We start from the raw sequence: 25,231 nt of genomic DNA on the forward strand, positions 1-25,231 counted from the left end.
AGAATATAGTAAACATAGTTAAGAGTTGAATAAAAAATAAAATAGACTCAATTACCCCCATGGTGTCTTATTAGTTGTTTGTCGTTTAATAAGTTAGTCTATTTTGACTTATCTCTTGCAAGGATTTTCAAACTATGCAAATTAGATGTTGAAAGAATAAGACGTTATAAAAAGTTTTGAGCTTAAATTAGTCAATGAGAAACATAGAAAATCATATCGTCAAAAAAAAAAAAATCAATATTCCAATACATTCAACTCCTACTACAACTACTACAAAATCACTATTTCATTATTTGATTTCTTCTACCAATTATTAAGTATTTTTGGATCAACATTATTATTACTCCTATTAATTATAACTCATGACAAACATATAAAATAATAATACTAACTAATCTTGTGCGTTGATTTATTGTCTCATCAAATCTAAATCAAAGGGAATACCAGACAAATATACACTTTATTTTACATTATTCTATTAGAATATTTTTGTTGACGACTTTAAATAGTTTGTTATCACATTTACAAAAAAAAAAAAAAAAATTGTTCCAAAAGTTACCATTTCAGTAAGATTTCAAAAGAAAAATCTTTTGGGACTAATAATCATGGAATGTTAGGTTCTAAAGATCCTTATAAAAGAACTAGTCATTCTGGAATATTTTTAATTTTCTAGCTATGTTTGTTTTTATATTTTATTTTGGGTAATGAAGCACAATATCTCCTATATCTAGGCGTTTGTTTTTTTTCTTCTTCATTGAATGCCAATTTCTACTGTTAATTATTCTTGTCCATGTTACTATTACTTAAGTCAACACCTAATTGAGATGCTTAAATGGCGGTTCAAGATCAACCTCATGAGCACCTAAGTTTACGTTTGATCATAGATTTTAGGAGTAATCTTTGAAATTTATCTTCAAATATTTGTTTGATCATGAAATTTGATTAATTTTTAGAAATCTTATCTTCAAATATTTGCAAATTCCCAAGAACCAAATTTTGGAATTTCCACTCACAGAACTTCAATACTTTTCTAACTAAAGCTTAATGACATGTATATATCCAAACACAATTTTAAAATTCTAATTTTCGAATTTCAACTACAAAAAATTTTTATGGGTAGACGAGCATAAGAAACTTGTCATTCATGTATATAATACAAAGAAAGGGCAAAATGACAAAGTGAAATTTGATACAACAGATTGAGTTGAAACTATACTACCAATAACCAACTACTAATAATAAATGCTTTAAGTTTAGTTGACGTATTCTTTAATATTTGACCATTTGATGCATGGCCTATGCCTTACTTCCACTTGTCAACCTTAAGTAGAACACCTTCATTATTCTATAATTGCTCTTCTTTAATTATTATTATTATTATTATTATTATTATTATAAGCATCATGGTTTCATATAGATTTGCCTCACTCGTAAATTGAAAAACTATTGACTAACAAAAGGAAATTGCTCGGTGGTAAACACCCTTCACCTTCAATTTTAATGTTGTGAAATCTAGTTACCAAATGAGCGAAAAGGAGAGAGCGAGTAAACAAAAACTATTGCTTTCAAGTACTAAATTATCAAAGGAAATTTTATGTCATATACACATTTAAGAGTCAATTTTACGGGTTTTAAACATACTTTTAAACAATTCTTATTTATAACAGTTTATTTACGGGTTATGACATATCAATTAAATTTAATTTTATTTAAAAATCAATTTCAATTTATTTAATAAATAATTAATCTATTTATATTTTTATATTATTAATTAATAATAAGTAATTAATTTGATTTCAGTTCTTTTTTTAAAACTGAAATTATCAGTTACACATATTTAGGGATTTACATAGATTAGACTTCCTTGTTTACCGTTACACTCCAAACCTCCCATACGTCAATCCCAGCCCCCTCCCCCCACACCTATCCAATTCTACACGCCACCACCCCACTTGCCTACTTTCACCTTCGTCTCTCCCATCTTTCTCACCACCCAACTACACCAACTTCACAATCGTCCCTCCAATTCAGTCTTTCAACAAAATCATGTCGCAGAAAACGGCTGTAACTCCTCGAAAGAGCCCTCGATTAGTTGAAGGAACTTCTACAGATGAAGTTCATGCCCCATCTTTCAACATATTGACTCAAACACCGTCGTAAAAAATTGTTGAAACTCCGGCTTGGGGTGGTTCCACTCTTTTGAAAGATCAAAAGAAGAAAAAAAACGAAGCAAAGAGCAGGGTGAGTCCGGTAAATCAAAAGGGGAAGAAGAGGAAGGGGAAAATTGTTGAAACCCCTTTTTCTGATTCTGATTTTGTTAGTGAATAAAAAAAAAAACAACAAATGTAGAAGTTGCTCAATCTTCAAAACCATCAACAAGAACAACAAAAAAGAAGGAATCAGAAATCCCAAGATCTAAAAAAGACAAAAAAGTTGTTAGGGTGAGTATTATATTTAATTTATTTCACATTATTCAAACTACTGCTTTTTTTGTAAAAATATCATATTATGTTTATCTTCTTTTCGAAACATTTGTTTGGATGAAACATGTATGAAATCTGATTAATATGTGTATGACTCTAACTTTAATGTTTGATTGTTGGATATTGTATGACTTTAATATGCGTTCTATTGATATCGATGCAAAGCACCATTGTCAAAGGTATGCCACAATCATATGGCATTATGAAAAAACAAAGAATGAGGATGGCGCGATCAGTGAGAGTGAAGTTACTGGTACGGTTGCTAGCAAATTTGGTAGACCTCGCATAGCAAAAGAACATGTTCCGTATACCACCAATTATCCTACATCAAGACCACGGACAAGCAATTTGAGATAGTTGATTGCACCTTCTACTTTTTTAGAATTACATGTTATATTTTTAAACTTTTGGACAATTTTTTTTGTGTTTAAGTATTTGATGATATATAATATCATATGTTTTCTTCCAGTCAGATACCATCTACATATGAATTACTGATTGGCTATTATAATTTCAGGATACTAGTAATATACAGACTTCATACCATTTGGATTCACTATTTGGGAGATATATTACACATTGAATATAACAGTTTCGGGATGACAGTTATATACAAACTGCATACAAATTGGATTCAATATTTAGACTTAATGATATTAATGTGTATTACTAACTAGATTTAAATAGAATACCAATTTAGAGTTCATGAACCAACTTTGTCTTATATTTGGTATCCAAACTGTACACTTATTGCATCCAAAGTCATTCATGATTGATTTTGTTTACTTCATATTCTAAAAAAATAAAATGAATCAAGTTGGTATCCAACATGTATGAAATAACGATCATTGTATTTTCTCACGACCTCAATTACCTCTTGTTTTATATTTATTCAAGTTGGACACCTTATGGATACCAAATTATTACTAATTAAAAATTATATTCTCGTAACAAGCATGTAGTAAGTACTTTAAAGATGTATGAAATTGATATACACTTTGTATAAATACTAGAAGAAACGAATCTGACAATCTGAAACAACGATCATTAATTTTTGCACCAACATCAATTATATCTTGTTTTAATTTTATTTATAGTAGGACACCAGTTGAAAATCAAATTAATATTCATGATAACTTACATTAATTACTCAGGATACCAAATGCATACCATAATTACCTTGTATAATTATCACTAATATTAACAATATATTATATATTAAACTGGAATAAATTTTATTTTCAACAGTATGCAATTTGTATGATTAATGAATGAATCGCGTATAAAAAATGAACAATATATTAAACACTTAGTTATAATGCATTTCACACCAATTATGTTTCATATCAAAACAAAACATGAGTATAAAAGACAAAATAAAATAAAAAATTTATATAGTCTAAACAAATAAACAATCATTTTTTTTTGCACAGGATAATTTGAACATGTCGTCCTGTTGTGGCCAACTTGACGACATCTACTGCAAGTAACTTTAGACCTTTTGAATTTCACATCAGCAAACCCCTTCCAGCGTTCAAGTTCCGATCTTCCTACCGTTCTCTTTGGACCAAGCGGCATCATTTTTTTTCATACAAATATTATTCAGACAATACATTCCAAAACAAATTTCACTTAATACACATTTCATACAAACAATCATCCTTCATACCAAATTTATACATTTCTCATACCAAATAGTTCATTCCTCTCACACAAATTTAATACACACTCGACAAAACTTATATAAACAATAAAATTTCAAATTTCATACCAACTTAAAACACTTTGCATACAATTCTTCAAATTCTAAATAACTATTTTTACACATTAGTGAACACACTTTCATACCAATTTCATTCCATTCATACTACCAAATTCATTCAAAACTATACATTTAATTTATATTTTCAGGAAAAAAAATAGTATTCAATATTATAATTTTAATCTGCGTACCCAATCTACAACAATAAAACTATTTCTATTCAAACATTTATACTCAAATCATTCATATATTGCGCCAAATTCTCACTAAATCATGATTTTGACAGTATACAAAATAACCAAAAAAAAAAAATACAGAAATGTACCAACAAAATCACTAATATTATAGTTTCACAACAATTAATACGTATTATAAACAAAATGTATTGATTATACAAAAAAAACATCTCATCTTAATTATAATGACGATTTACAAAAACAAAATCACAAAATGTGATTTACAGTTTTCATTGCTATTTTTTTTTCATTTTACTGAAATACAAATACAAACAATAAACCATAATAATTACTGGCATGGAGGATCCCATCTTCCACCATGTTTAATTAATATAGATAAGTAGTTGTCCATCACAACAAAATCAAGATTTTTCAAACAAAAAAAAAACTTCAATTAATCGCCAGGCCAGTGATAAGATTTCTGGAAAACAATCGAAGAGAGAGACGTGGAAGAAAAAATGGATAAAATCAGAATTTTTAATTAATTTTAACAAATTAGAGTGAATTAAGGAAACTGAATATTCTTAATTAGTTTGAATTTCCTTAATTCATGCTAATTAATAATTATCTTCAATCAATTCAAATTTAATTAACACCCCTATTTTCGTTTTTTTACCTTTTTTTCTTAAGAAACGATTTATTATAAAAAAAATTTCTTTTTCAAAACAAGTGTTTTCAATTATTAAAAAAACTTTTTTTTCATAAACTGTTACAACCTGAAACTTTTTGATGTTACAACTTGAAAGTTTAATTTTACATAACTTGAAAATATTAGATAATAAAAGATTAACCAACGTGTGATGAACGCTTATTATTTTGTAAAATAGAAACACAAGTAAATGAGCAAATTTAAATTTCTAAAATCTCAAAAGGTAAACACGAGGCAATTAGCTAAGTAAGAATATCACTTGCCAAAAACTATAATGGAGACGTCATGAAAGCTATGATACTTCTCAGCAAGACATTCTCTTTTTTTGTTTTTTTGGACAACCGTGATGTCCAAGCCACACACCTTGACTAATTCCACTGGATACCACCTCCGGATTCTCAACCACTTCATTGACTACTGGGTCACACTCTTGGGTGCCCTCTCTCTTTCTTTCTTTTTTCACCACAACTCATCCAAAAAAGAAAAATAAAAGGGAAACGAACACGAGTCATGTTGGGCAACAAATATAATTGATTGATACTACTATTATATACACTACAATACAACAACAAATAAGTTAAAATGGTGAACCCCCTAAGAAATAAGACTGAACCAAAAAGTAACACAAAACAAAAAGGCTGAGGAATTTGTGGAATGGGGTCAGAATGGAAGTGAAGGGTTTTGGCTCTCTCCCCTCCAATAATTTGACTAGCATTCCGCACCACAATAATCAAAAAAGGTAGAGAAAGATTTTGCTAAAACAGATTGACTAACGAATTTCTAAATTTGGGAAGATGGAGAGAGACCCCCTTCAGACCTCCGAGCAGCCTGGCCTGTAACCGATGACTTGTCTGAACCACGAACATTATATCTCTCGTAAACTTTGTCACGGTTCTCTGACCACCAAGTCTCCGCTTGGTGTTCCCCGAATCTTCTGCGGCTGCAGATTCAATTACAACAGAACCAAGTATATCAGAATAATTGGAAGCAATGTTATCTGAGCACAAAACAGATTAGGCAAAAATAGGCAACACTTGCAAGTTTTCCAAGGTAAAAAAATTGAATATTTTAAAAGAGGATTATTCCCCGATGGTGTAGTTCTAGATATAAAATATTTTGTTGTACGAGGGGAACATGGAACCGTGGTATATCATTAGTAAGTTGAGCAAAATCAGTCAAGCCAATTACCTGAAGCGAACTCGTTTGAGATCTCTAGTGCCATCTCGAAGAGCCATTAGGGTAATATACACTCCAGGCTCGTATTGTTCAATCCATTCAGCCTCAATTTGGTTAGGGTTGCCAGAAGGCAGAGAATTTCTTGATTTCAATCCATTTCCATTGTCTTGTAAGGATTCAGCGTCTTCATTATCGACAGCTTGAGATGCACTATTGATGTTCACCTGTGCCTCGCTACCATTAGGCAGTCTAACTTCACCTCGATCATCTGTACCATTGGAGGTCAGGATTTGATTGTTTGTAATTGCTTCAATGCTACCAGAATCCCTTTGGTATCTGGTAGGGCTTTGCACTCCATATGTACTAAAGTCCATGCTGGTTTGAGAGGCCATGTACGAGCTAGTGACAGAATCAGATCTCGAATGGCGTTCCCTATTAGCGTCAGGATAGTGAATGCCATTTGAGTCCAAACCATTCGGTAGGTAAGCTAGTTTGAGGCTCTCTACATCATAAGCCCCAGGTGGCAACCTTTCAGCCATGTCTTTGAGCTGTAAAAAGAGCAAATAACAGGGGGAGAAACACCTTCACATTCAGCAAAATAACAAGGGTCCGAAAAGATGATTCTAGTCGGTCAGCAATAGACGACTTAAATAAATTTGAACCAACATTACATTTCAATTTGAAAAGTTTGCATACAATATATATATATATATATATATATATATATCTGTGTGTGTGTGTGTGTGAGAGAGAGAGAGAGAGAGAGTATAAGTGTCTGTTGTGAATGTGTTTGTATGCACGAAATGTATGAGCATACCTGCGCCATCAGCGACTTCATAGCTTCTTTTGCAGCTTTGCTTTTAGCAGATTCCTCGGCCGCCAAAGCCATTGCTTCCTGGGCTTTTTTTGTTGATTTCTGCAGCTCCGACTCCTGAAGTTCACAACGATGTCTCAGGTTCTCAACCTAAATCAACAAAAATTACATCAGTTACAAGGAACTAGGAAATAGTATATAACTCGAGCAAAATGTAAAGCACAAAAGGAAAAACTTAACATACCTGAGCCCGTAGTTTGTGAACTTCCTGATTTAAAAGCTCATTGGTTTTCTTCAAACTGTCAGCAATGCTTTTGGAGAATGAAAGTCCTGCAGTGGTAGGTACGGGTGTTGCTGAGCGTGGTGGACTTGGCTTCCTAGAGAAAGGTGACACAGATCTGGAACTAACACCCGATTGGATCATAACTGGTTTTGGAACTGCCCAACGCAGATCTCCAGTGGTCGACACTACATCTTTCAGCTGTAACAAAGGAGCTTGAGAGGAACGACCCAAGGAAAACGTATCAGCTTTTTTCCCTTGTTTGACTGCTTTACTATCTAGCTGCTTGATCAAATCAATATTGGGCGGCATTCCTGATTTTGCTGATCGTATATCAGCCTTGTCCAGCCTGTCCTTGTTCTCACCAGAAAGGCGAGGTCCGGCACTTCTCCTGTTATTGATTCCAATCTCAGCAACCTTACTCAGTTTTGTAAAACAAGAATCACATACACGATATGGTTTGTTTGGATTTGGAGCCAATGCTGCCCTTATTGCTTTTCTTGAAGTACATGCATGGCAATGCACAAGCCCGCAGTTGTAGCAATTGTGCCGTTTCCTTGTGAAGCCAAAAGCCTGTCTACAGGCTGAACACTGGGACTGCTCAGCACCAGAAACCCATTTGTGAAGACATATCGCAGCAGTGTAATTAGAACCACAAGAAATATATTTCACATGTCTATCTTTCAAAGCCTCAACCAAAGTGGGGGCTTTCCTGTCCTCTACATCCCCGTGCCCCAATCTCCCATTGGCTCCCTTGCCCCACGTATAAACCTCATTTTTGGATGTCAAAACAGCTACATGGTATGAACCGCAAGCAATATCTTCAACAATTTCCCCCAAAAGTTTGTCTTCAACCAGACAAGGCAACTTCCCATCAGAATAAGGATTTCCAAGTTGTCCATATACGGTACTTCCCATTGTAAAAACATGGCCAGATGTGGTCAAGCAGACAGTTAAACTATGCCCACAAGCAATTTTGTGAAAATTGTAATCAATAAGTGCAGGTACACAAGTAGGTTCCAGTCGAGGTTCTTTATCACCATGTCCAAGACGGTTTTTATCTCCATCTCCCCAAGTAAATAATTTTCCAGATGAAACACTAGCACTAGACTGCGTCACGATAACTTCAACTACAGCAGCAGTATGCCATACTCCACATGCAGCAGCAATTGTCCTCAGACCTGACAAAGACTTCACCTCCCTGGGGAACAATACATTTTCCCTATCACCATGGCCTAAAACACCAAATGTTCCATCCCCAAATGTGAAGAGCTGCCCAGTTGATGTTATTAAAGCAGTATGCCATGGACCGCATGTTACTGATGCAACTTGAAGTCCTTCCAGAGGGCCTGATATTCTCTTTGGTATCCAGTGGCTGACATCAGTGCCATTACCTAGAAGCCCAGCATTGTGTGTGCCATCCCCCCAAGTATATAATTCACCAGCCATTGTAACAGCGCAGGTGTGAAACTCACCACATGCAACAAAGTCAATGTTGCAAAGGGACAATGATTCAACAAACCGAGGTTGAGTGACATCTTTCCCAACACCATGGCCGAGTCGGCCACCAGATTCTTCACCCCATGTAAAGATTTCACCTTGCCTGGTGACAAGGGCAGCATGCTTGACCCCACAAGCTATATGATGAACATCCAAAACTACATTGGATTCCAGTGGTCTTGGAACAAGCACATCTGCCCTTGTGCTCACCGTACTGGAATTTTTTTCAGGTCCAACCTTGACAATATTATCACATATTACCTCACCCCATATATAAACATCACCCAAAGCATCGCAATCATCTGGTGCAGAACCATGACTAGAAGTACTGGGGGCACTGGAAACACTAACTCGGAACACGTCTGAAGCAGATCCTTTGGCTTGAATATTCTGCATATTTGCTTGATCCAAAGCTACATGTGACCTTTCAGACTGCACAAAGTTATAGGGTTGATGGCTCTTAGGAGAAGTATTAGGGTTGGAACTTAAGGAAGCGTCTGGAGAGCTAATTTCTTTTGTAGCACTAACAGAACTAGAACTTGGACTATTTGATGTCAAATCTCGACTATCCTGCAAAAATGTTCAGTTGGAGGAGTGAGGAAATTTAAAATTTGATGTTACTTGCATGTCTAATGTGCCCCAATGGGAAGTACTACAACAAAAGAACAATTAAGACTAAAGGAGACTGATTTTTTTTTCTTTATTCATTTTGAAAAAATAATTCAATTATTCTTAAATTAATCAATTAGATAATAATTGAATAATCTCTGATGAGATGAAATCAATTCAAGTCATGAACTAATGCCAATCCAAATGAATCGCATTCCTCATTAGGATTACAAATACCAAATTCAGAACAACAGTCCAAACAAGTATCATCTGTCACCTTTCCCTAAAAATCAATCCAAAGAATACCAGTCACTCCATTGCTCACACATATCACTACCTCTGTCAAGTGTCACTTCTTACATATTATTATAACTTTACGCAGATTGCAGGCACATCCCATGCCGAAGACATCATCACAAACATCAAACTAAAGAAGCAGATAAACACAACCAGTCGCTAGTCAGTTTGCCAAGATAAACCCCAACGGGAACTAGACAATGGCATTCATTGCTACTTGGTAACAGTAGGGAACTGCTATCTTGTAATATGTATAATCATGATCAGTTATACGGTAGATTCTAAAAGGACTCCCACATTATAATTGAGAGGCTGTCCAGAACAACAGAGACAAAGGAAGGATTTTCCATTCTGCAACTAGTGTTATTTAAAACTGGAAGAAGCCGTCCTAAGATAGTGACAATAGAACCAGATGGAAATATTACTTGCAATTCAACTTATATTTCCGAGCAGGATTATGCACAGGCAAATGATTCAAGGTCAATAAGAAATGTGATTTCTCAATACTCAATCATTTAGCATTCACATTAAATAAGAAATATGATAAACCAGTCCTAAAATTGAAACAAAGAAGTTGTTAGGTAGGTAGTGTTACATCAAAGTAGAGGCCTCCATCACTCCAACCGTCAACCTTTGAGCGTCCACCTTGTCCAGAAGATATCAAAGCTTTTAGGCCAGTAATCCAGAACTCTGCCTCAACCTTGTCCTTACAGATCTGAAACAACAGGATACATGTGTAACTAAATTAAAAATAGAGATAAGACTACAAAGTTGCTGGGTAGATAAACTTGGTCCATATAACTAACCAGATCAAGGGATCTTTTTCCGTAATTGTATATGAGAGAGAAGGACAAGTAATCCTTTTCAGGACGAAGATAACGTCGAAAAACAGCCTGGAAGTTAAAAGCATAAGACTTAAAGAGTTAAACCCACTTGTAGAAAATTTTAAGGTTATTACGAGAGAGGTATTCATCATAAATTCAAAGTGGGGTTTGATAGAGAAGAAGATAATCTCACAGTTCTTTGCCCAGGAATGATTCTTGATACTGAAGCTAACTTTAAACTCTTTTCACCACTGCTAGAGATCCAAACTAAAGATAATTCATCCTGAAAATTTTCCATAAAGACCAACATGAGCACAGTGTTGTCAAAGAAAAAAAATCATAGAGAATCCCCAAAATCTGCCAAGGGAAAGCACAATTGAAGAGACATTTTTGTGGAAAAAGGAAGTTCCAGAGGAACAGCTCATGGTGCCAACACTGGAAATGTAACCAAAGTAAACAAATCCCAAGCCTATATTGCACCTAACTTCAGGGCTTTAAAAAATAGTTTCTGATTGGGCACAAAAGTTGCTGCATTTTTTTTTTGATAACCGAGAAACCGTCTGTGACCCGCCCTTTGGACCAATCACAGCCTTCTAAACTCGGTGGATAATGGGCCCGCCCCTCTACCCTTCTCCACTTAAATACCGGGCTTCACTTTGCATGGTGTGGGGCTTGAACCTGCGACCTAAGCCACAAATCCTCCGCCTTTTGCCACTTGAGCTAGGCCTTGGGGGCCAAAAGTTACTGCATTTTGTCGCCAATGTTAAGAGTGTCTGAAATATACTATAAAAGTTCAAATGAAGTTCCTCCCAGAATGGTGCCTTTTAATGTATATCAACCCTTGTCACTTCAAAGACTAAAAAGCCTCAACGAACGACGGATGAAAGTTGCAGCTGAAGAATGAAAACGGTAATTCGTTTGACATGAAAGGGGAAACGCTATCCACCATTTCATCTTTTTCTTTCTTCAATAAAATATGGCCAATATTACCATACTATACAGGATCAAGAAGATTCTGGGAATAAATTTTATAGAGAAAACAGATGATTATGATGTAATCCTTTTTCTTTTTACTAAATGATAATTGTGGTGTACAGGTCCGCTTATGCGCGCGCACCTTGACCAATTCCACCGGATACTTGCTACTTCCGACCAACACATATACCATGTAACTCTGCCCACCAATGCTTGGACAGATGGTGAGAAATCATATGGTTCTCACCCCCAACCACAAAGCCACACCCTTAGGGTAGAAGATGTTGATACTCAGAATTACCACAACTCACTAGTCCCCTACTGAACTGTGAATCAAAATTTGACCTTCTGAAAATCATTCAGTATCAAATTGAAACATTATTTGATTAATTCAGAATGCTTATACCACTAACTGTGTACATTTTTTAAATCATATCGTAGCTAATGCAAATTCCTACCATTTCATATCACATTACGGTACTAATTTCTGTCCCTATTTCAACTCCGTTTTTTATCTTGAAAAGGTAAAGTAGTTGCCTCCATATCCAACTTAATTGAAAAATATGCAATTACAACAATATCTGCTTCCACATTTTCTATTATACTTTTTAGATTCTTTCTAACATACGAAAATATTATATTTTAATAATTTATTAAGTATGCCGACATATGACCTACGCAAGCCCATCAAACCAGATAACATTTAGGCTAGGCAGAGTTCCAGTTCCCATTCCATGAACTGAAAGATCTACATATTACTAGTGGTTTTCATGAAGCACACACCTTTATTTGATGTTGAATTTCTATGTCACAAAATATCAGTTGATGCAGTAATGGGCAAAAGAGCAAGAAGAGAAACCAACCAGATCAAGTTGTGGGTTAGGAAACACACATGGCACAGAAGTTTTTGAGCCAAGACATGATTATGAGTAAAACATTAAAGAGCATAAAAATATAACTAATATATAAGTAGTTTGAAGTAAATAAGAAATTCGTTAAAAAAAATTACGGCTTCACTTAGGAATAAGCTCGCTTAGTTTTATTGTTTCAATTCCTGCTGAAAAAAGTTGTTTATTGAGGCTTAGATCAATAACCCTACAGAACCAAGTATCGTATGAACAATGGGACCATACTCCTTAGAGTTCCAACTTTTTGTCTCCCTATTTCCATTATAATTATATTCAGATCTCCAATTCACTAAACCAATATAGAGGTAGAGAGTTCCCGAGAAATGTTATACTAACATAGCAGAAGACTCAATATTCAATCAAAAAGACTATGCAGCATCAAGAGAATCATAAGATCGTGGTGAAGCTAAATAGCAAGTATGATGCACCTCTAAATCTATACACTCAGCAGTCCTACTTCATAAAACCCTAATCAACTAAAATGTGTACACATGCTAATGTCAACTTACATTAGAAAGTCTAAATGGATAGAACTTGGGCTTCCCTTTGCGTCCATATTTCAACAGTTGAGCTCCTTTCTTTAAAGCAATTAGTGCCTGCAAATGGTAATAGAAATGAGTCTAAAGAAATTTCTTCTGGAACAAGATCATAATGCATTAGGAATCTATGACTAGACTTAGTTTTTCTTTTTCTTTTTTTATCAAGAACTGATAACAAGATTGAATCCTTTCACCTTCGAACACACGACCTCTGTTGGACAACGAACCACTAACCGCTGAGCTAACTCCCTTCTCTATATGACTCATCATTTAAAAGAAGGAACTAGTAATCCACATGCTTCGGGCAGTAATTTACAACAAATAGACTGGTGATATGTGCAATTGTGCCACTAATTCCAGGCAGTTTTGCTATCACCATTTATCTCCCCTCTGGAATAGTACTTAAAGGTTAGAGGAATCACATCCTACCGGATTAATCTTGCCCTAGGCTTTCGATATGCAACTAATTTATGAATACATTTGACAATTTTGGGGATACTCATTTCAGTCTATACCTTTATTGATCAGTGTAAGACAGGTTCCACTGCTTCTTAATACAACCTATTAAGGCCCTGAAGACTGTAACTTTGAACCACGGAAATGCGAACAAACTCAGGAAGAGCATAAATAAGCATGCACAGAGACATTAGGACCTATAAAATGTCCCCTCAACCACACACTGCCAACCCCTCGCCCCCTCCAAAAGAATCTTCAAAATTCAAAGATTAACCAATCTTTCTTCTTTCTTTTTCTTTAACAGCTACATCAAGAATCAATCAAGTTCATTTGAATCCCAAACTAGCTGGGATCGACTATATGCCCATTTCATTGGGATAGTGATAATTACTTCTAAAAATGCACCATAAAAGAAGGTTTAATCAACACTTTGGTGAAGTGCAATACGCTTCTAACAAAGATGCTTTTTTTTGTGCATCTGCACTAAGAAAACTTACCTACTGTTTTTCTAAATTACCCAAACAGAAAAAAGTGAAAGAAGATTAATTAAAATTTTCATGACAAGAAGTTTGATGTCATCAACGGGAAAGAGAAGCAACAACAGAACCAAAAGATCTCATATTTAACAAGTAAATCCCACCTGCTCAATATCACGGTCGGCATCACCATAGCTAACAAGATCTGCCATTCCATGTGAAAGAGCAACCAATTTCACACCACCGCCACCTCCGCCACCTTCTACTCTCAACACCTCCGCTCATCATCAACTCCTCCTCCAATTCCGGCGACGACGACGACCACCGCGCTACGCCGTCCGTACACTACCATCCACACTTCAAAATCTTCGAAAACACCCTAACCAACACTTTTCAACATTCACTCAGAATCAAACCCTAGGAATAAATCCTCACAGATCTGAACAACTTCACTACCTACCGTTTCTCACCACCGTCCGTTCAATGCTTCAAGTCAAACAAAAGTCGTCTAAGTCAAACAATAATCGTAGTGATTCTGTATTTTTCAACTGGAAAACAATACTCTTCCGGCCGTTTTCCAGTGACCGGAGAAAGGTGGCGCCGCTAGTGGAGCAGTTACCGGCGCCGGAATGTAAAAAAAATGGAAGAATTGTGTGTGAGAGAGAAGAGAGAGAGAGGAAAATGGAGTTTTAGAGAGAGAAAATTAAAGAGGAAGAAGAAGGTGGCGTCCGCGTAAGTACAGAGAGAGTCAAAGAAGAACACAAAAGGCGTCTGAGATGAATGAAGAAAATTAAAAGGAAACGCATTTCCAATGCTTTTTTTTTCTTTTCTTTTTTCTCTCTTTTTCTTTTTCTCCTTTTTAAACAGTTTTACCCATGAGAAAAAACTGTACAAATTCACCCCCAAACTAAAACAAAAATAAGATTTTTTTCAGAATTATGATCCGACATAGAATTGTTAAAAAATTTTGAGATTTAACTTTGAAGTTGAAAGGAATTTTAGTTGTTTAGTTGGTTGGCTATCTGCACTTTTATTTTATTGATAAAGGTTCGATTTCCCACATTATAATTTTCTTTTTATTTTTCGTACCAATGATTTTTCAAAAAAAAACAAAATTGTCTTCACGTTTTCGCTTCAAAATCACTCATAGAAATTCAAATAGAATCATTATTGCTTTTTGAGTTGAATATAGAAATATTTCAAAAATTTGAAGAATCTCAAGTGTTTATTTTCATTTTCTACTTCAAATCACTTATAAAAATTTAATATTTTTACAAACTATATTCATATCCAAAACAACTTTAACTTATCTTTGAGGGGTGATTCAAATGGTCTAATTTGGGACTTCCACGATGAAGATCTTAATTACCTGCAACAATAAGGAGTACACCTTCTGAGTCTATAAATTTACCTTATGCGCACTTAAAAGTAGAGATTTTGAATCTCTCTCATAAAAAAAAGGATAACACATGAATGTATCTTTTAACTTAACCTTAAAGTACGTTTATACCCTCCAATTTTTGGTGTCTATATGTAGACATTTAAACTTGTATAAAGTTGAACATGTAGACACATGAGTCCTATGTAACATAAGACACGTAGGACACCACGTAACATACAAATTGTGTAGAATGACACATAAGTGGTGTGTGTATTTTTTCAACTTTACACAAATTTAAGTGTCTTTTTATGCACACTCAAAGTTGAAGGACATAAATGTAAAATATGTTCAAGTTAAAAAACATATTTATATATTATGCCAAAAAAAACAGACAACACAACTTTAGTTTATTAGTATTATTATATTATCATGTTTTAACTTTATTTCCTAATACCATTTTTGTTCAAATTTCACATTTTTATATCCAACCGACCACTTTTAAGTTGTGATTAGAACAAAATGTTTCTCTTATGGACCCATGAAATATTATAATTTCTATGTGTCACATAATTGTACAAGTATTTTTCTCTTAATTTTGATTTTGGTTTTAGTTTGATTAATCTCCCTTGGAGTTTTATACCCATTAGACATACTTGACATTTGATTTTTATATGAAGAAAATGACGGAGACACCAATATTTAATTTGATTTAATCCGATAAATGTTAGTCAATTTTTGAATTGATTATTTAATCATCATTCTTTTTAAAAAATAAAATAAAATAAGATAAGATCAAAAAAATTAAATTTTAGAGAATAAACATGAAGAAGTCGTTGATATTGAAGTATGAGGTTTGCTTTTATTCTTATATTGTTTTAGAATATTGTTTAATAATTTCAAATTAGATTTGAAATCACATTTTATCAAACCTAACTTTTTTACACTGTTATTATTTTTAAAAAATCAATTTAAATTTGAAAAAAAATAAAAAAAAATTAAATGTTCACTTGACATGTAATAAGAGTAAAACGTTACTTTTATTTATTTAAATAATAATGTAAAATATCAATACAACATTAGTTTTAACTTTGGGATAATATTATGAAGAAGATGAAATCAAATGTCTTTTTTTGAATTACATATTAAAGATTTAAAATATTGTTTGAATAAAATATTTATAATCCCATTAATTCAAGTCAAATTTATAAATGGAAAGAAATTTCATTAACCATGAGCAATCTCTAATTGTATTAGAAATTGTAAGATAGAAACTAGAGAAAAAAGTTTTCTTATCATATTTATACGTATATTGCTCCTATTTATACATCTTTATGTAAACACCACATAATCCTTATAATCAAAATGATACAGTAGTGAAAAGATATAAATACTATTTTTTTGGTGAAAAACAAGATAATTATTTTTCGTGACACGATTTTTCTAATTCAATAATTTAGTGTTTCTGTTGAAGTAACGTAATTGATAAATAGTTTTGTTTCTTTTTATTTCTATTTGGTGCTTCATGTCCTGTGTTAGAGTTTGACTAAATTCGATTGTATTTTTAAAAGAATTTTCTTCATTTTCAAAGTTCGAATTCAAAATTAATAAAAGATAGAACAGTTTCACCACTGGATCAAAAAAAAAAAAAACTTCCTTTTTCTCACTCCTATTTGTCACAAAGCTGAAAAAAACTAAAGGGCTGAATAAGAGTTCTCTTTTCTCGAAATGACGGAAATACCCCTTTGTAAGTTGACGTGGCATATTATGATTTATCGGGAAATGTTCCTGCCTACGTGGAACTTTAACTTTTGTGTGATCTGTAATGCCACGTAGATCTAGTTTAAACCATTAGAATTTCACAATTTTGCTTTTGTGGTGTTTGACTTTACTTTTACTCGTCCACTTTGTATTTAATGAATTCTTTGAAAATACTTGTTAGTTTTTTATGATAATATTTATATTAATTGACGTGTAGACTTAAATCTTGAGAAGTAATTTACAGAATAAGTAGTTAATTTTGAAGTTAAACCATGAAATGGCAAGTAAAAATAAATATTTATTTTAAGGTGAACGGATAAGATATTTACTAATTTCTTATCCCAAGGTTAAGTTATTAATATGTGAAGAACACAATTAATTATTTAGGAACCATTTATGTTAATTTCTTAGATTAATAATTTTCACTAACGTTTTAATAACTTTAATCAAATACAACCCTACTTAGCACTAAAAACAGTTAGTGGAAAATCGACTAAAATAATCAGTTTTATTGAAGAAATCATGAGAAATTTAGCCCTAAAATATTAGTTAAATAAAAGCAAACAATAGTAGTGATTATTGAAACTAATTTAGTAAGAAAAGAAATAAGTAATTCGTTATTCAAACTAAATAGAATCTTATTGCTTTACTTTAATTTTAAATTTATTAGAATCACCACTAAAAAAATCACTATTTTTTTTATTGAAATTCTTCATTAAGATATGTTTAGTGTTATTTCCACAAATATTTTAATTAATACTGTGGGGAAGGAAATAATAGTATTTCACACGAAAAAATTAGAAAGTTTTTCAGTATTTCAACGAAAAATTGTTTTCACCCATCAATCAGCATAGATTGATTCGGTAAAAAATAATATATTTTATCACACAAATTATTAATCCACGAGAGAGAAATATTTATTTCTAATAGTGAATTATCGTCCTCAATGCTAAGTAGGGTTATATTAAATCCATTGGCTTGTGCAGAAGAGAATCAGATCGTTATAAAGTTCTTCTGAATCTATTTTTCCAACATTTTGCTGTTTTTAAGATGAATTTTAAACTATTTTAGATTGCGTATGGTTACAATAGGTTATGAACAAAAAAAAAGTATTTTTTAATATTTCAAAGACAAGTTAAAAATAAAATTTGGGAGTAGAAACAAAACAAAGAATTAAAAATATATACCTCCCTCTATGTGATAAAGATTATCGATGGAATTTTCTTGTCTATGAAAGAAAATGATATTAGTTTAATTCATTAGTATCGTAAGAGACGTAACACAATTTTGACCTTGATTTTTTCAATGCAAATATTTTCTAATGACATGTACTTTTCAATTGATCAGATTATTTGGCTGGATGGTGTCGTAAACAAGAGAGGGAAAGAACAAAAAGAAAAATTCTTTATGGGATTTGAAGGTATGTTATTGTTAGGTAATTAGATAGGTCACAGGTTGTGGTGGAGTGGTAAGTACTCCTTCAATCTTAATCAAGAAGTCTCGAATTCGAGTCTCCTTGAATACGGAGTCGCCTTTGTTAGAGAGTGTTTTACCCCAATATGAAATTTCTGGCGTGAATCCAATTTTAATCGAGGTCAAAACTTAACACAAATACTAGTAGGATGACTAGTCAAAGAATAATAAAGAAAATTCTCAAACACCATCTTTTCACTCTTGAATAAAAGGTTTAAAGTTTGAGTTCAAGACTTTTATAATATGGAAGAATTTATCTTCCTTATGCAACACAAATTTGATTTAAATTAAGATTTTGATGAAAATATCAAATATGGAATGAAAAAACAAAAAAACAATATATTCCCTTCTTAAGAACTTTGATTTTTCTTCATGTATTTGTCACAATTTTTTTTATTCACTCTTTGTCCACTTCTACTTATTATATTTAGACTTGACACATCCATTAACAAAATATTTATTGACATGATTATTTTGTCATATTATTTTTATTAATTGATGTTTGATATTAAATATTAAAAAATGATTTCTTGTTATGTTAAAAAGCAGTAAAAGTGACGACCTATTTTTGAATAATAGACAAATAAAAATAAACCATGTGAACATATTATAGATTGAAAAGTACTAAAACAAATAATATTATGATGAGATGAATTAAATCTCTTCACTCCTTAATGATGTCTTGAGTTCAAATACACAATTCAGTGTAAAAAATTATATTATTCTTATCCAATACAAACTCAAATTACATCTAAAAAATACAAATATCGAACAAAAAAAATAATTAATACAACTTGACAGCTTTGCTTTGTCTCTATTAGGTATTTGTCACAATATTATTATTATTTTTAATAGAAGTAAACCCAAGAACGGATATATCGGATAAAGATGCGGGGTCAAAATCCAAATTTTCAGAAATTTAGGCTAAAATGGTGTGGTTTTTAAGGTAACAAATTGGAATTTACTAGCTAGTAGTAAGGGGGAGAAAAAAATTGTAGAGTTAAGGTAATTATGAATGTAATCTTTCTTTGCTTTTGAGAAGTTTTTCTAGAAATTAGAGATTTATTTTATTTAATTATTGAAGAATGAGCCCTCCATCTTGGATTTGGTAGGTGAGCAACCATTGTAATTTGTAGGTTTAATCATCATGCATCAAACCAACAAGGGTAAGGACCCACTAGGTACAAAATCATGTGGGCCCTCTTTGTTTGGAAGATCACCAACCCCTCCTCATTCAATGCAACATTATGTACCTAGGTTTTTTTTTCTATATTTTGGAATACAATTCTTAAAATGTCTCTTTGTTAGCAAACACTTGAACTTATATGTTGTTTATTTATGGGAAAATTGTAATTTTGGTTAACAACTTAAATTTAGGGATAAGGGTCTGAAAAATACCTTAACTTTGGTCGGATTTGTTATTGCGATACTAAACTTTCATAAGGACATATTATCTCCTTAGANGTTTTTTTTTCTATATTTTGGAATACAATTCTTAAAATGTCTCTTTGTTAGCAAACACTTGAACTTATATGTTGTTTATTTATGGGAAAATTGTAATTTTGGTTAACAACTTAAATTTAGGGATAAGGGTCTGAAAAATATCTTAACTTTGGTCGGATTTGCTATTGCGATACTAAACTTTTATAAGGACCTATTACCTCCCTAGACTATTTAATACCGTATTTTTTATCCCCTGAATTATTTAATAGTGTATTTTAAAGGTATATATGTGTCCACATGGACACATTACTATTTATAATTTTGTATTATTTTTTATGTCCACGTGTACAAATATATATATTTAAAATACGATATTCTGCGTCCGTTGCTTCACTAAAATTTTTACCATGAATATTCATCTTGATTAAGGAAAAGAGTGCAACATGTGACTTCGACTTCTTTAAGAGGTTCGCTACCCATGGGCCTACAACCAAAAGTTTGTTCTCCTCAAGTAACTATAAAAAGAGACTACAAAGGAGGAACATATCGTATAAATAAAATAAAGGGAGTATAATTTAACTTCTTTTTTAAAAATAAAAATGAGGGTATGGAGAGGAGAAAATGAAAACTACTAAAATTTCCTATTATAGTTTAACCAATAATTTAACTAAATAGAAAAAATACGAAGTGTGACAAGTTATTCTCTTGGTAATGCAAATAATATATTTCACATTATGTTATTTTATATTTTTGAATATTTTTACTTTTTTGATTAAAAAATAGAAAAAAAGTTAGTTTATTTTAAAACTAAAAAAATATTATAGACTTTTTAAATTTCTGGTTAAATTTTCTAACTATTTAGCGTTACTCTAATAATTTAAGAAAAAACTTTTTGGCCAGAATTTGACCAGAATCATATTTTATCTATGTTATTTTACCTTTTAAAATATTTTTACCCTTTTAACTTTAATATCTTTTAACTAAAAAGTGAAAAAAAGATCAATTTATTTTAAAATATAAAAAAGTATTATAATTTTTTAAATTTTCTAATCAAATTTAATCAAATTTTCTGATTATTTAGCATTTCGATAATTAATATGTGAATGAAAAAAGATGTGAGAGTTGCAATTACAAGATGCCAATATTATCATCATGGCAATCATAGTGGAAAAAATGATATAGTAAGTTGAAAGCCGTCATTTTGGTAAATGCAAATAATTAATAGTATGTGAATGCAAAAAAGAGAAAGAAAAAAAAAAGTGAAAACCAGACAAAAATAATAATGAGACTAGAGATAGAGGGAGAGAGAGAAGGAAAATGGAGTAGGAGTAGGAGAGGAATTTAGTACTCATTTGGACTCGCGATATAAAATTATTATTTCAAAATTAGTAAATTATGTGATTTAATTATGATTTTATATTTTTATTTTTGAAAAAAAATATGATTTAAATTTTCTAATAATGTATTTTATTTTTAAAAGAAATAAGACTTGACTGATAAATTTATATTTTATATAAAAAATTATATTATTTTAAATTTTACGAAAGATCATATCGGATGTGAAGAAATTGTTCACGCCGATGTGAAGGAATAATATTAATGAATAATTGATTTCTGCTAAGATTGACGAGTAGATTTTTATAGTGTGTTTGAAAATTTATTATCATAAATATTTATTTATAAAAAAATATGGAGATATATGATTTATTAATGTAACACCTTATAATATTTTAATATCTTGTTTATGAACTATGGTTTGTTCATTTAGTAAGATGGTGTAAAAATTTTAAAAAAAATTGATAAGTTTTACAACCTACAAGATATGATGTTCATGAGAAAATATATAATTTAAGAAATTCAAAAAAATTACATGTTCAAATAAAACTTTAATTTCAAATCAATATAATTTTGTATCTCAGATTCAAATAAACCTTAAACTCCATGCTTAACTACATAAATAATTTGTAGTATATTAATTACTACTCTATCTGTCCGCCAATAGTTGTTCACTATTGATTTTGCACATTTTTTAAGAAATTATAAATTAATATGAGGATAATTTTATTATATCACCTTTGAATATAATAAATATAATGTCTTAAAAAGTGCAATAGGGAGATAACTATAATTTTTCATGGGAAGTGTTAAATGACCAGAAAATTTGGCTAGAATTTAAAAAAACTATAATACTTTTTTTTTTTGAAATAAACTGATCTTTTTTCCATTTTTTAGTTAAAAGGGTAAAAATATTTTAAAAGATAAAATATCATTTTGGCCAAAAAGATTTTTTCATTTTTCATAATGATAAAAGTAATTATGAACTAAAAGTAAAATTATTCATTAATTTCATAAAATAGCTAAGTATTGTCGGACATTCTAAAATAATACTCCCTCCGTCCACAATTGTTTGTCAGGATAAGGTCATGCACATCCCTCAAGGAAAATTTAATACAAGGTGTAATTTGACTAATATAACCCTACTATATCAAGAATACCAAAAGTCCACATAACTTTTCAATTGAACTACACAATCATTAAGGGCAGAATTGGAAAAAAGTGACTAATTATTTCTTGATTTGTTTAAATTAACAATCAATCTTGGACATCTATTTTTAGCATACCTGCCAAACAATTGTGGACGGAGGGAACAAGAATAATAGTATAATGAATTACTATTATTGGACGGAGCATAACTTAAGTTTAAAGAAGGCAAAAAGAGCGTCTTTGATTTGACAGAACCTAACAGTGTTGGTCGGCTTGTGGATGACATTATGCAAATATCAATGCTACTTTTTGTTCCACTTTATTAATGTTGGTTTTTTCTTTTTTGTTTTTCTTCCAGCTATTTTATGTCCTACAATTTTGTTTCTTTCCTATTCAACTTTTCTAAATTTGGTCTCCATTTAAAAAAATATCTAATAATTTTTATATCATAGTGCTTGGTTATACATAAAGTTAACATATTAACTTAAAATTACTTTAAAAACAATAATAACAAACATAATATAATTTAACAAGTGAGATTTAAAATAAAAGGATACATATGCAGACTTTTGATCTCTTTGATAAAGTAAGATTATGTGATTCTTCAAATCTACTCATAGTTTAATATTTAGTGAAATTAATTGAGGATATTAAATATAAATGAAAAAAGTTATATCTGAAGTGGTGCTTCACCTTTTATGTTCCTACTTTTATCTTTATATAAAATAAATAGGTTATTTACGATAAATTTTCAATTAAATAAAGAAATATGTTGGTAAAAAAAATATGATGGTACACTAAAAAATACAAAGCAACTAAACAAGAAATAAGGTAGACTAAAAAGAAGAAAAAAAAATAGGCGCAAAATGACAAGATGAACGCAACCAAAAAAAGTAATAGTATGTAACAATGGATGAAGTAGAGAAACTATGAATACTACTAATAATAATGAGAAAAGGGAAAAAAGAAGACTAGCCCTTATGTCTCTGTTATAACACTCAATTATTTACTAATCATTTTGTTATATTAAAACCTTTTCATTTAACATTCATGTTTTCGATCAGTAAGTTATAAGTGTATCTTGTTTAATACTTCTTCGGTCTACTTTTATCTTTTGTGATATGGCCACCAACCTTTCACACCTTTTCATGAGTGTATCTGTACATTTTCTTTTCACGCATTCAAACCATCTCAATCTCGCTTTCCTCATCTTCGTTCTCCTTCATGGAAGCCACTCCCACCTCGCCACGAATAACTTCGTTCTTAAGCATATTTCTACTAGTAAAGCATGTACATACATCCATCTAAACATCCTCATTCCTACTATTTTCATCTTCTGAACTTGTGTGTTCTTGAGTAGCCCACATTCGATCTCGAATAATAAAGATCTAGCCACTACTTTATAGAACTTACCCTTAAGCTTTGTAACACAATTATGCCTAATTGTATGATAATAATCTTACATTAATATAATTGGAGTACAATATTTTTATTTTTTAAAACTTAAACCCATTGACTTATTATTTAACTATGTTTCTAAATAAAAAAGTGAAGCAATGTAGTTTCATAATTTATCAGGGAAATACTCATCTACGATATGTTAAAAATAGAGTAATTTAATTACTTGACATTTAATTAAGTTTTTATATAGTGAGATATATTAAAGTCCATATTGAAATCATGAATTGTAGGACCATTACATTTGTGTTTGAAATAATTGTTATAAAGTTATAAAAGGGAATTAATCATTGAGACAATTTTATTTCATAGGGTTTTTTCATGCATAAGTAAACACATAAAATAATAATGTTAATACAAAGGGAGGATATCTTTTCTTGGAGATTGAAGAATGTTTTAGTTCATTTCCAAGACTCCCTATATAATAATGCATCCATAGATAAGTTGCATTCTTTATAAGTGATTTTTCTCCTATATGTAAAAAAAAAATTAACATATCGAGAAAGATATATAGTGATATTGTTATAAGTTAAAACAAAATAAAAATAAAAATGGTGATCTCAAGATTGCATTTCTTAAGGTTGACGCAATCACAATGGAAGGTAAAATTAAAAAGTAATTTATGTAGAATATAAATATTAGTCCTTTAACGGTGTTCCATATATATATATATATATATATATAGTAACTCGTATATAAGCCAACTAGTGTTAGAAAATAAATAATTTGAACAAAATAAACAAAGAAGATTTAGAAGCGTTAGATCGATTTTTTTTAAGAAAGATATTGTCCGTATATAGATTTGGAAAAAAATAATTGACAATCTTCTTTATGATATAAGTTATAACAAGCCACTAACAGATACTTGTAGATTATTTTGTGTTACTTCACAGAAAATTATTGTTGTTTGTTGAGCAAAGATCCAACCTTCGTGGAAGAGACACATCTATTGTTAAATAATTATATTCAATTTTATTAAATTCAAACAAAATTAAATTTTAGTTTAAGCAAATAATTTAAAATAATTTTTTTATTTGAGGTTTGATAAGTCCAAATCTAAGTCTTTAATATTTAGTATATATATTAAAAAAATTCTTACACAAATACGTACGAATATCCTTGATTAAATGAATAGAGTGGATAAGGGTTTAAGAGATCAAAATTCCACTTTTTAAAAATACATAACAAATTATACAGCATTTTTTTGTTACACAAATACATAAAAATATACTTAATTAAATAATTAAAAT

The 25,231-nt window shown here is 31.2% G+C and overlaps 1 protein-coding gene across 1 annotated transcript; it reads right to left on the reverse strand.

Moving 5' to 3' along the window:
- Positions 1–5,643: 5,643 nt before the first annotated feature.
- LOC125849845 (PH, RCC1 and FYVE domains-containing protein 1-like) lies at positions 5,644–14,733 on the reverse strand. The gene is made up of 9 exons (XM_049529813.1): positions 14,149–14,733; positions 13,023–13,109; positions 10,824–10,913; positions 10,613–10,699; positions 10,402–10,521; positions 7,365–9,470; positions 7,124–7,270; positions 6,319–6,854; positions 5,644–6,070 (listed from the first exon to the last, which is right to left on the reverse strand). The coding sequence occupies exons 1-9, from the start codon at positions 14,194–14,196 to the stop codon at positions 5,911–5,913; spliced, it is 3,381 nt and encodes a 1,126-aa protein (XP_049385770.1). The 5' UTR covers positions 14,197–14,733; the 3' UTR covers positions 5,644–5,910.
- Positions 14,734–25,231: the final 10,498 nt, after the last annotated feature.

This window comes from Solanum stenotomum, unplaced genomic scaffold (assembly GCF_019186545.1).
Source record: "Solanum stenotomum isolate F172 unplaced genomic scaffold, ASM1918654v1 scaffold11127, whole genome shotgun sequence".
Classification (NCBI taxonomy): Eukaryota; Viridiplantae; Streptophyta; class Magnoliopsida; order Solanales; family Solanaceae; genus Solanum; species Solanum stenotomum.

Bases quoted from the DNA above. Each gene is read 5' to 3' on its own strand.
- LOC125849845 (XM_049529813.1), bottom strand. From the start codon at position 14,196: ATGGCAGATCTTGTTAGCTATGGTGATGCCGACCGTGATATTGAGCAG. The intron at 13,110-14,148 runs GTGGGATTTACT...TACCATTTGCAG, and splicing joins CCGACCGTGATATTGAGCAG to GCACTAATTGCTTTAAAGAA. The intron at 10,914-13,022 runs GTAAGTTGACAT...GAAAATTTTCAG, and splicing joins ATCCATTTAGACTTTCTAAT to GATGAATTATCTTTAGTTTG.